We start from the raw sequence: 13727 nt of genomic DNA, 5'->3' as shown, positions 1-13727 counted from the left end.
AACTTTACAATGTTTTCTGTGATTAGCAGGTATATTTATTTTGCTTTAATTTAAAATAATCTCAACCACATAAAATCTTACCTATAAAATAAGGTAAGAAAGAGCACGTTTCAATAGCCGTTTTAGGGCTAGATTCACTAAGCAAGGACATTACCTAAAAGAGGAACAACCTATATTTCCTCTGTATTAATGCCTTATTCACAAGGTAATTATATGCAAAAACAATGGGGCACAATTGATATCATTAGCGTAGGGTTGTTTCAGGGTAACGCTGCATAATTTTCAAATAATGGGAATTTATTTATGTGTTGTCTTTACTCCCATCCCAACCCTGAAATAGGGCTTTTGGAGGAGAACAGAGAGAGTGAGAAGGGAAGATTCAGTAAGCGCTTATGCAGGATATCACACCTTGATCAGTTCAATGGCAGGTAACACCAGAGTGAGCATTACATCATTTGGATATATTATACACATAGAGTGTAAAGTAGGTTAATCTATTTGTTGGTATATAAGTAAAGGGCTTCTCTCTCCTTCTCTCCCTTTCCTCCATCACCCCCACCCCCCCTCTCTATTTCAGTGTATGGATAGAGTTATTTGTCTGCGTTAACCTTAACAGAGTTTAATGAATATGGGATGAATATAATTTAGGCTGTAATGAGCTCATTTATACAATGTGTCACTTAGAAAACAACCATTACAAATAACGCCATGTTTTTTTACGAGAGGTAAGTCCTGGTTAATGTTACTTTATTTGCTTAAATGAATTCTACATTATGATTAATGGTTAAAGTCACAAATAGGCTAATGTAGCTTACTGAACCTAGCCCTGTCATAAGCAACAGCAGTGAGTTAACTCAATATAAATTGAAGCTCCAATCCCCCCCACACCCATATACTTTTATTTTATTTTAACCCTCTATTTTCTTTACAGGATTGTAACAACGGAGTACCCAGAACCAGACTTTGCTATTTTCATCTCTGGGAACTCTTGGTTTCCATATACTTACCAGTGAATTTACCAAGTTTAAATATCCTTCTAGGGGAACAACATGGCTGCCAAATCCTAGGCCAATAGAAAGCTATGGCGGCCGCTCCTTTGCTCCCGCCCTCCTTCTCCTGAACCGCAGCGTCAAATGCTGCCGCAGACGTCACCAACATGATGTTGCACGGCATTGTGTTGCCAAGGTAACGTGACATCGCTTGGTGCTGAAACGCCACATTGTCATGGCAACGAGACGCCATGTGACGTCACGTTGGTGACATCCGCGCTGTCATTTGACGCTGCGGTTCAGAAGGAGAAGGACGGCGGTAGCAAGAGGTGGCCACCACAGCTCAGTGCCCGATAGGCCCGAGAGCGTGACAAATCTATATATAGTTGGGCCCTGGGCCCCTTCTGGACGGCCAGGCCCTCGTAATTTGTACTGCCCCCCCCCTCTCATCAGCCCTGATAGTAACATTTACTATAGACTTCTGTAATATTATCCCATATAGTCGATACAACATCATTAAAAACATCCAACCTTTCTCTCTGGCTCTGTTAAAGACTTTGACATCCTTTAGATTTATTCCAAGACCCGTTCTCATGGTTACAGCATCTGTGGCATCATTTTTATGGCCCCTTCTGATAGAGCCGTTGGAATGCGCTCTGCCAAAAGAGTTGAAGATCACTGATCAACAATACTTATATTAATAAGACTAAACAATTCATTAAAAATGCAACAGACAGCTGGCCTAACAGAAGGCATAGAAACCTACTTGTGTCCGTGACATTGATATGGCTTAGCTTTGAATACCGAAAGTGCCTTTTCTGTGGAAATTACATGGCTTTGTGAGAGCCTTATTGTGACCTTGCTAAGGAATGGCTAATCCTACAAGGGTGAAGCAGCTGGTGCTGAAATAACATTTTGAGACTCAAATACTTATGGAAAAATAAATTACCTGTCAGACCAGTAGATGTAAGCCCCGAAGACTACAACTGAAAACATATCCACATTGCTCCCTGACAGCACAATCTCCAGATTCCGTCCACTCTCAAGGTCGATCCGTTCTATCTTGTCTGTACGTGCATCACACCAGTACAATTTATTTTCCTAAAGATCAATTTCAAAGTAAACTTCAGCAAGATCTTTTTTGCAGGAGTAGTTTATTAAGAAAATAATGGAAAGCTAAAGAGAAAAAGCATGTTGCTGTAACACAATATACTATCTAATGCTTTCTATGTATGTAGTAGAAGATGCAAAAACAGACCTCGTAGTCGACTGAGATTCCATTAGGCCATGCGATGCCTGTGTTCACTAACACCACTTTTTCCGAGCCATCTAAACGTGCTCTGCTGATGCAAGGAGTCTGACCCCACTCTGTCCAGAAGAGGTACCTAATATATACAAACACAATCAATCAATAAATAAAATGATACTCATTATTAGAGATGTCCCGTTATATACTGCCATTTACTGACATTTTTGCTCAATTGAAATTGTTCAGCAAATAAAAATATCAGTTGTGAACACATTCAAATGTCTCAGACAGGTCTGCAACCCTGCCTTTCCCCATTATCTCCTGCAATGCTCCAACTGCAGCCAAGGATTCTGAGTAATGACATGCAAATGAGCACTCACTGTGTGTAACTTTGTGCTTCTTCTCCGTTTTAACATGAACTCCTATAACTTATGCCTGCTGTATTACACTGATTTTTCAACACAGCTTGGTTTAAAGAAGCATCTGGTTATAGCCACGACCAGTTTCATATTAACCAGCCTCCCACTGAAGAGACCCAAAAGGTCAGTACAGCTGTCTGTAAGTAGGTTTTACTGGTTATGCACGTCTTTAACTCAGGCTGTGCGTACAAAGCTGAGCTATACGGCAGGTACAGTATATTGTTATCCATGTTATCCATGTTAAAATGGATAAGAAGCAAAAAGTGTCAAGCTGTGTGTTCATTTGCATGACATTACCCAGAATCCCTGGCTGCAGTGGAAGCATAGAAATTGTTGAAATTCTGGTTAAATTGAGCAAATAAAAATATCACTTGTGATCACATTAACATGTCTCAAGACAGGTCTGCTACCCTGTTTTTCACCATTATGTCCTAGCATACAGTGCTTGCACTGCAGCCAGGGATTCTGGGAAAAGACATGCAAGTGACCACACACATTGCTACTGTTTGCTTCAAATCCAATTTAACATGGACCCCTATAAGCTTATGCCTGCCGCATTACACAGCTTTTTGGCACAGCCTGGGTTAAAGAAGTGCATAGCCAAGCTAAATTGGAGAAATTTCGAGCACGGTGAACTTTTGCAAAAATGCTACAAAAAGCTTGAAAATGTTCCCAAAGCCAATTTAAAGATATACACACATCTCTACACAATATATTGCAATTACTGAATAACACAACTTTTAGGATCATAATGCCTTTAATTTTAATACCCCTCCTGCCCCTGAGAAAACTCTTTCATTCTTTAGCAAAACTTATTCATCCTTTTATGCTCATAAAACGTGCTGTGTGTAAAATAATTACCTTTACTGCTTTGGCCTGTATGGACTTTTCGATAAGCTTGCCCATTTACAAACTGCTTGATTTTGAAACATTTACTGGGCTTACCTTAAAATAAGGATTTTATGGCATATCTACTTTTCAAGATTAATATGTTTCATGTTTTTCTCTATTACAAACCGAATTAAAAATTACTTGAGTATGTTTTTAAGTGACTCATAATGACGTTAGAGAACACGTGGCGTTAGGGTCGCCAGACATCCCGTATATACAGGATTGCCCCTTATTTCATTGACTTGACCCAGAAAGCTGTTGGTGTGCATACTGTAATTGTTCCGTATTTTTGTGTCTTGATGTGACATGTCTGAACTTAAAATCACTGTAATGAAATTAGTCGTAAGAACGTAATAGATTTCTACTTGAGTGTAAAAGTTACCTTTCCCGATAGATGTCGTCTTACTAAATTATTAAAATAACAGAGTTAGGACACTGCCTGGTCATCACCATAACACCTTGACACCCACCCCATTAGGCGTTACTTTTTCTTCCACCGATACTTGTTAGTCCAATTCACGTCTTTCCCCGTCCAGCCAAGAACAGAGGTGATAAAAAACAATGACTATAGCGCTCACGTGGGAGATACAATTCAGCCCGAAGCATTTGCAAATCATTCATCACTCAGTATGACGTCCCAGTTTCATACTGGATTTCGGCGTCCATTATTATAATAACATATACAGCTCAACCCCGTTATAACGCGATCTGTTACAACGCAAATCTGCTTATAACGCGATGCAAGGGTGGCTCCCAATTTTCGTATATATAGGAATACTTTACATCACGATTATTGGTATCTTAAATACTTTATTGTACAATGCATACAATTGTACATTATTTCTAACGCGATCCGCTTATAACGCGATGTGATTCTTTGGACCCCAAGCACAGCGTTATAAGGCGGTTGAGCTGTATGTGCATCATATGTGGTGTTAAGTTTAAAGATCAAATGAAGTCCAATGAATAAAAATATTTTTAGGGATTAAAAAGACAAAAAAAATGAATCCTTTTTATACAAAAGGATGTCTTTATAAAACCATCTAGAACATCCAGTATATTTCCTCTGAGCCTGCCGTACCCAGCTGCAATCTTGGATTTGAATAGTTAAGAATAGCAGAATTGCTTTATTGCAACATTAGTCTGACAGCTAATTGTCAGTTGAAGTAAAACGCAGTCATATTACATAAACATCACTGCTTACCACTAGCGCAGAAAGGTTAAACGTGTTTATCATAAATAATATTCTGTGCCAAATGTAAAGATTTCATTAATTTTACAAATCAATGTCCTGTTAATATTCCTTGCGAGGACGGGTAACTTGATATCAACACAAGGTGCAGCACAGAGTCTTAGATGATGTTAGCAAGATAAGATATGGTTCATTTGCATAAAAGGCAGCTGGGTAGCATAATCAGAAATAATTCCTCAGAGGAAATTGAAAAGTGAAGGAAATGAAGAAAGGGGAAGCATCTCAGAGAAGCAGGAAAACAGCCCCGAAAAATCCTCTCCAATTGTCAGCGATTGCACGGTACATTTGTTAAGTCATTAAAGGGTTAATATCACTCGATATTTAACATGACTTTCACATTTCCTTGGTGATTGCATATTTAATTGGGAACTCAACCAGAAGTTTTCTAGTTTGAAGACTTATTGATGTAAAATAGTTTTTAGGGTTATCTTCAAAATATCTGCTATTGGGTTTATTTACTGGCTGCTTCTACCGCTGGAGCGTTGTTTATGTCTTCGTGCAGCAATAATGTCTGCTTCATCTGTACCTCAGTCCTCATCACAGCAACTTTTATATTTCCACTTTGCTTTTAATTTATTGAACCTTATAGGCCTACGTCAGGGGTTTCTCAACTCCAGACCTCAAGATCCTCCAACAGGTCAGGTTTTCAGAATATCCCTGCTTCAGCACAGGTGGCTCAATCATTGGTTCAGTTGAAGCAGGGAACCACTGATTGAGCCACCTGTGCTGAAGCAGGGATATCCTTAAAACCTGACCTGTTGGACAGTCTTGAGCAGGGCCAGGCTGACGGCAGTTCCCAAGGTGCCATCACATCAAGCCCCACGGTTACATAGGCCCTACGCTCACCACAGCAATGATGCTGATTGCAGGGGGAGAGCGCGTGGCCTCTGGAACTATCGCTGACCATGTCCGTTTGCCCGCGACCACAATGCCGCCGGTGTTACGCCTCCGGAACACTTCCCAGCTGGGACATTTCACTGCGATGTCCGCTCCTGCACCCCAAAGCCGCTCGTCAAATGCCCAACAAGCCAGGTCTGCCGCGCCCGACCACCCGCTTCGACATTTAAAGATGGCACGTCGGGGCGGCCTGTCTAGGCAAGTGTAGCGGTCCCACACTGGACATTTAAACATGCAGTTGTAGGAGCGGCAGACCTGGCATGGTTAGTTGGGTCGGGCACGTGGCGGACAGCGGTTAGTCGAGTGCAGGAGCAGTCATCACAGTGAAATGTCCAGCGGCGAGCTGCCCTGCGGCAAAGTGTCTTGGCGGAGGAATGCCGGTACCGTATTGGTCACGGCCTAATGACCGCGGCCAAAAGTCCCATTCCAGTCCACCTGGGGATCTCCTACTGCAGGCGCTGTGATGTCATGGTGCTGTGATGTCATGGCACTGTGTCAGAAGAGATGTCATGGCAGACATGGTAAGAGGCCCCTGCAAAAGCCCCTGCACGAGTTCCGCGATAATCCCAGCTGGACTTGGTCCTGAGGACTGGAGTTAAAAAACCTCTGGCATAGGTGCCACATAACAAAAGCAGTGTGTGTGATCTCATCTTTGGTACATTCGTCTTCTGCTATTTCACAGATGGGCTCTTGAGACAAATTTCCGAATCAGTTAAATGTATCTTAAGATGTGAAATAAACTTAAAAAACACTGGGGAAGGTGTACTGTAGCTCTACTGTACATACTGTACATACTGTACATACTGTACATACTGTAGCTCTACTGTACATACTGTACATACTGTAGGTACGGGCTTTTCCCTTTACTGCAATGTAATATATTATAAGTTGCTAAAATGAAATGCGCCTTTGAAAGTTTTACTACTTGATATTTATAAGAAGGGTGAGCATTGGGGGGTTTATGTTCTAACAAATCTTCCTAATGCTTTGGATTTGTAAGAAATTCTTAAAGAAACACTTTTTTTTAAAATTCGAACTTTGATGCTCAACCTCTACATATATATATATATATATATATATATATATATATATATATATATATATATATATATATATATATATAAATATCCATGCAAACAAAGAAAAAAAGAAGTCCCATAGAGAGCACTCACAATATCCAATTGGAAATTGTGTGCTCCCTATGAGACGCCTTTTTTCTTTGTTTGTGTGACTATTATGCTCTGTCCCTGAGCACCGATTGGCATCTCTTATTATAGAGGAATTTAATAGCAGTCCTTTTCATACCAAGTTATTATGGGTGTGCATGCGGTATCTGTTTGTTTGTGTATATATATATATATATATATATATATATATATATATATATATATATACAGGCATACCCCGCATTAACGTACGCAATGGGACCGGAGCATGTATGTAAAGCGAAAATGTACTTAAAGTGAAGCACTACCTTTTTCCCACTTATCGATGCATGTTCTGTACTGCAATCGTCATATACGTGCATAACTGATGTAAATAACGCATGTGTAACAGGCTCTATAGTCTCCCTGCTTGCGCACAGGTTGGGTACAGGTAGGGAGCTGGTATTGCTGTTCAGGAAGTGCTGTCCGGCGCATGCGTGAACTGCCGTTTGCCTATTGAGCGAGATGTACTTACTCGCGAGTGTACTTAAAGTGAGTGTCCTTAAACCGGGGTATGCCTGTATATATATATGATCTGCAAATATCGTTCCCAATTAAAAGGCTCCATTAGGAAGCTGAAACATTGAGCTGGTAAAGACACATTTACAGTACTGCACCACTTGATGTGTCTCTGCTTTTTTGACCCTTCTATATGTATCATCAGATTTGAGGGGGAGGGAGAGTGAGTGAGTAACATAACGGGGTGGGGACTTGTAGTGAGTGACATTGAAGTTGGGGACTTGTAGGGAAAGAGAATCCCATGGAGGTAGAGAGAAACATGGGGAATATAGAGTGTCATGGGGGATAGAGTAACATAGTGTGAAAGAGAGTGACATGGGGGGGAAGACAGTGACATCGGGGATGTGACGGTGAGGGGGTAACCAGGCTCACAATAAAGGTTTAAGCCCGTTTGGTTACCTCTGATCCATGTGTTGGGGTTCCAGAGTGTCAGCTCTTGAGCCCAGGGTCTCTAAATGCATAACCTGTAATGTGCAGTAATAAAGTAATTGATGTGTTTTTACCTTTCCAGAAGTGCCAGCAAGCAGAGATTGTTGTGGTATTAGTTTCAAGGGGGGGGGGAGGGTTGCGTATAAAGTGTTGTCAGAATGTGACTAGGTAGCTGTTTTTGGATACCCCAAAAATTTACCAAGGAATCATGAGTAATTCCTTGATACATTTTGGCACATTGTCCCGGAAATACCTCCCCTGCTTGTCCCGGCAATCCCTCCCTTGCTATGGCTTCCCTGCTTCAGCACAGACCAGAAAGGTAAAAGGGGCATAGGGATGTGAGGTGTCCCTGAAACAGTGAAGGGGTCCCTAGGTTAATGGGGATAACCAGTAAAAGCCCAGGTCACCCAGAACCAGTATAGGGGATCTGAGGTGCTCCAACCATACATATAAGGTTGTGAGGGAATTCTTAGAATTCATACTAAGTCTATGCAATAGTGTGTGGGGAATATAGCTAGTGAAAAATAAAGTGCAGCTTTTTATTCTATTTCCCATACCAGAATGACAGGTTTTTAAAGTGTATGTATGTATGTCTGCATTTATATAGCGCCAAAAGTGTACTCAGCGCTTCACAAAGAATAAAGTACAGGGAATTATAATAATACAATAAGTGCAGCAAAATCAGACAATAGGAAAGGAAATCCCTGCCCCGAAGAGCTTACAATCTAAGACGTTTGATAGTGAACTTACAGAGACAGCAGGCGAGGGAATACGTGTATATTTTATTAACAAAGTGTGTTAAGTACATATATGCTTTGTGCACAGTAAATGGGCTGGGACTTTCAGAACCAATGTTCTAACAGTCCACTGGGGCTACCAACTTGGTGCCAGTACGTCTGACAGGACATTGGAGATGAAAGCCACAGAGGATGTCTGAGGTGTCAAGACCATTTGGGCAGGAGGGAAGAGCTCAAGTACCCATGTCCTGGGATGAATAGAAGTTATCAGAATTTCCATTTGCCCCACCAGACTTGGAGGAGCCCAACCCAGCGTGTGACTTCTGAATAACAAGTGGCTGAAGTGGTAACTTTGCACATGCCCTTGGCAGATTCAGCACCCCCACTTGCCCAGCTTCACAAGACCAGTATTGCTCTGATTGGCTGGTTTGGAAACTCCCACGCCCGTATTGGCTGCAGGGTTTTGTGAATGAAACTCAGAAGTATTATAATCCCTTGAGCCAATCAGATGTGTAGATTCTAAGCACCCAGTCCAGCAAGTAAATTCAAGTCGCCTGGGGAGAGGGGAGTGGTGGCATCTGGAATTGCAGGTTGATTTCAGTTCCAGGACATATCAGGCTAGGTCCCTGTCAGGGTAAGCTTTGGATTTAGAAGCCCCTGTACCTAGGAAAGTGTAGGTTTCACCCCCAGACTCCCAGTAAGTGTGTCTTTTCTTATGTAGTTTGTGTAACATTGTGTGTCTGCCTTTTCCTGTGAATAAATGTACAATTTATTTCATTTACCTGTTTTGCTCAATATATGATCCTGGTAAAAAGGTGTAAATGCCTGGTTTCCTGTGACAGGCTTGAAGAGAAAGACTTGGGGGGTTTAGTGATTAGGGGGAGTAAATTAGGAGAGGAGAGAGTGAGGGGCTTGGGGGAATATGGGTAACACGAGGCAGCGTGGGTGAAATGAGGGGATAGTAGATGACATGGTAGAGGGTTTAGGTGATATGAGGGGGAAGTGGGTGACATTGGAAGGGGATAGTGAAGTGGGGAGTGGGCAATTTAACTACCTCTTCTGGCTCAGCTGTAAGAACTGCAGGCAGTTAACGCCAGATCAGAACCTCTTCCGCACTGCTCCATGTGCAGGAGACTCCATCTCTTTTCGCTGGCCCCATGTCCATTGATGATGTGATCACCAATGTCAAAGGAGGTTCGGCCAGCAAGAGAGGGGGAGCCTGAGATCTGCACTTAGCCCCCCGAGGACCATGCAGCTGTACCAGAGGAGGATTAAATAATGTAATTATAGTTGTATGTAGTTCTACATCATCCCCGTCATTAAAATCAAAATACTGCAAATAATGAACATGCACAATCATAATGGGAGGATAAACAAAGCGTTACAATCTGTCGCAATTAAATAATATACCCATTTCAAAAGTTTGAAAAAATGGGGGCCTATTGTGGGACAAAGATTTTTACAGGAGTTTAGTTTCTCGTGTTCACTCGCAGGTTACACCATATTTAGTCATTTTAAGCAGAAACTAACGCAGTATATATATATATATATTTTTTTTTTATATTGTGACTTCAAATGAACTGCAAAAAAAGACTTTGTTTACTTAACCCACCCAGCTTGAAAATTGCAGAGGCAGTACAACCAGCCTCACACTGATGAGACCCAAAAGGTTGAATCAGCTGTTTGTGAGTTAGTTCACTGGATTTGCATCTAATCCCATGCTGTGCTTAAAAGCTGTGTGAACGACGAGCATTAGTTTATAAGGGTTCCATGTAAACATGGATTTCAGACAAAAGGTGACACAGTGTGCTCATTTGCATGTCATTTACCAGAATCCATTGGTGCAGCGGAAGCACTGTATGCTAGGTGATAATGGTGAAAGGCAGGGTTGCAGACCTGTCTAAGACATGTGAATGTGCTCACAAGTGATCTTTTTATTTGCTATATGATATATGGCGGAGTTTTTTTGTTGCCTTTTTCAGCCACCATTACATATATAAAGTATGGCGCGTCAAATTTTTGTAACAAAGTCGTTGTTTTGCAGTTCATTTGAAGTCACTTTGAAAACCAGAGAATATGATACAAGGCTAATCAATGAACATCAATAATATTGAATTGAAATTACCCTTTTTCAGGATGTATTGCAATTGCCCTGGGCTGGTCCACACCTTGCGATATAACTACATATCTGAATGAGCCGTTCAGTCTTGCTACTTCAATCAAATTGAAACCATGATCTGCCCAATATATGTTGCCTGCATCAAAAAGCAGAAATATACTCTTAAGATGTAGATTGACATTACACACAGTTTTTTCAAAATGATTTGATCAAGTTTACATTGATAAGAAAAAAAAAACACTTATTGCAAAGACAGGATATGTACAATACCATTTTACTTTTGGTGAAGCTATCTATATATAAAAAAAAATATTGAATGACATTAAACACCTAATTGATATCTTCTTACAGATATCAGATCAGAGTGACAATTGTAGTGTGAAGAATAGCATTTGTTGACAAAAAGTCAGTCTGTAAAGAGTAACACCCTTCCGATCGACAGAATAAAGGTGCATACCATATTTTTAAAAAACAAACTAAACTATCTTCATTCATATACTGTAACTCCTAAGATTTATTTCTGCTTGAATAACTCTCTGAAGCAAAATACTCAGTTATTACTACTTAATCATCCTCAACATTAAAACATATCTTGAAGCCCTACATGTCAGAAAGAACAACTCTCGCAGCACAATTGATTTTGTGCACCCTTGTGCCCAGATGCACAAATATGTCATTATTGGTAAATAAAAGAAAAACGAAAACATTTTAAAGATCATAGTATCTTCAATATTAAAACACTTTTGAACAAGATCAACAACAACAAGTACACAACGCAGCTACCGGCAATCCAGTCAATTGCTATTCCTTCCACCCTCCCCAAGCCATTTGTAATAATATCTTCTTTCCAGGTTTGGTCTCTTCTACAGCGACTGATTTTGTTGAATCCCATGTCAGTCCAGTAGATAGTGTCATTTCCTGTACATAAATACAAAACAATATGTAAGGTGGCACAAAATGTGATCAGATTCCAATTACATTGAATCATTTATTTCACAACTAAATATGCACTCAATTCAACATGGTGTAATCCATCCTAGCAATAAGAGACTAAACAAAAAGCTGAAATTGGTTTAAATATACATACATAGGAATAAGTGTATATATATCTATATATATATATATCACTTGTGAGCACATTCACATGTCGTAGACAGATCTGCAACCCTGCCTTTCACCATTATCAACTAGCATACAGTGCTTCCACTGCAGCAAGGGATTTTGGGATATGATATGCAAATTGTGGAGGTTTTTTGTTGCCTTTTTCACCCACCATAACTTAAATAATGTATGGGATAGATTGATTGATTGTTTGCTCAACTCCTGTGAGGATAGGATATAATATCGATTAGCTTTTTCTTTCATAGTATTCATGTCTCAATTTAAAATAATGTTCTGAACCTTTGACGAATTAGCTCTGTAATAATCTTTGATTGCCATTGACTATCGAGGACTTTTTTTTCATGACACATGCTCTTCATGGTGACACATGGAACCGTTTGAGCCAGATCCAAAGCTGGAAAACAAAATTAAAAAAAAGCATACCCTTTTCCAAATGTTCAGATATCTCACTTATGAGTGGGTTATGGGTGGATGCTATATGGACTGTTATCATTTATATAATTTAATCAGCAGATCTGTTTAGATAAACTCATTTCCCAAGACATCTCTGTGGCAAAACCAAATTTTGGTGCTTAACAATCATACGGATTTCACCTTCTTAAAGGTTTCACCGGTTTATTAACCATCCATTGCGCTATCACTTCTAAAATTCTAAAGTACTACAACTGCATCGGGGGTATCACGAGGTTGTGATATCTGCTAATTTACAGCATACACAAAACGAGTCTGCTTTGAGAATGATTTTAAGACATATTACAATAAAAAACAGAATGCATACACAGTATATTTTGTCTCTCATGGATTCTGCAAGTATCGTTCTGCATGGATTCTGTATGTTGCAATTTCTAAAATAACAGACATCGGGGTTAATGTGTCAAGCGTAGAAAACTAGAGCATTGCTCTAAAACTGGCGAAAATTAAGTTTTTTAAACTCAGTGTGTATCAATGGTCAATTTTTCACACTAATTTGACCGCCCAGGCATTTTAACCAAATGTGGTTATTGAAGGAGTTAAGGAAGGAGAGCGTCAGGGCCATATTATATTATGTATCAAAGTTGCACCTACAACTGGTGCAGCTTTCCCTCTGATTTGGCGCCAAATAAATCCAACCGGATTAGGTGGCATTAATCTCTGCTCAAAAGATATCTGTGCCAAATGCAAGAAGCAAGATTTGAAAGATTCATACATATGTCAATGCTCACAAACTAACACAAATGCTCCATGTTTGTCCCAAATAGCTCTATTTTTGATACAGATGTGGCTGACGTTATTGCAAAGCTTCTCCTGCTGGTGCGTTGTGTAAGTACCACTGCAACATGCCACAGGTTGCAATAGTGTTGGCAACACCTGTACGTATTCCCATTAATTCCTGAGATGAACATGCAAATAAGAAAAGTAAGCTTGTCACTTTCGTTTCCTACACCTTCAGATTGCTCCATTGTACTGATTATATAATTTAGGCATCAGATTCGGTAATGAAAAGGGGAAAAAAGAATCCCTCCAATGGACAGCTTTTTCATTATTTTGAACTCTAAGCCAAAGCTTGGTTGCTGGTTTTGCACTCTGGAGCTGGTAACACTAAAAATGAAGCACACAATGAGTTTAATGCTAACCATCATCATTGGTTCAGTAAAGACAGAAAATAAATAAATGCCCATTTATTGTACATATCACACAGATTCTTCAAGTCTCTTAGATGCTATATGTATATTTGGAAGACTTAAGCCTGTAATTCTGGGTATTGTATCAAAATTGCTAAGTAAATGTATCTTTTGAAATCTTCCTCCATCTCAGTCTAATGTATTTTCTTTCTAGGTTACTCGTTCACTGCCGGTACAGTATAATCGGACTCTGGGAACAAAATTACAGCCTACATCATTCTTAACTCAGCATGTCTTT

At 40.1% G+C, this 13727-nt stretch overlaps 1 protein-coding gene across 1 annotated transcript in view; it reads right to left on the bottom strand.

Moving 5' to 3' along the window:
- LRP1B (LDL receptor related protein 1B) overlaps window positions 1–13727 on the bottom strand; it is a 1102312-nt gene that overhangs the window by 305260 nt on the left and 783325 nt on the right. The window contains exons 36-40 of the mRNA XM_075610066.1: window positions 11490–11624; window positions 10713–10842; window positions 2248–2374; window positions 1939–2090; window positions 1521–1645 (exon numbers count right to left, since the gene is read on the bottom strand). Of these exons, the coding sequence (XP_075466181.1) occupies window positions 1521–1645; window positions 1939–2090; window positions 2248–2374; window positions 10713–10842; window positions 11490–11624 (669 nt within the window). The remainder of the gene's footprint in view (window positions 1–1520; window positions 1646–1938; window positions 2091–2247; window positions 2375–10712; window positions 10843–11489; window positions 11625–13727) is intronic.

Source organism: Ascaphus truei, chromosome 7 (genome assembly GCF_040206685.1).
Source record: "Ascaphus truei isolate aAscTru1 chromosome 7, aAscTru1.hap1, whole genome shotgun sequence".
Taxonomy (NCBI): domain Eukaryota; kingdom Metazoa; phylum Chordata; class Amphibia; order Anura; family Ascaphidae; genus Ascaphus; species Ascaphus truei.
This window is presented reverse-complemented; position numbering and strand designations above follow the sequence as displayed.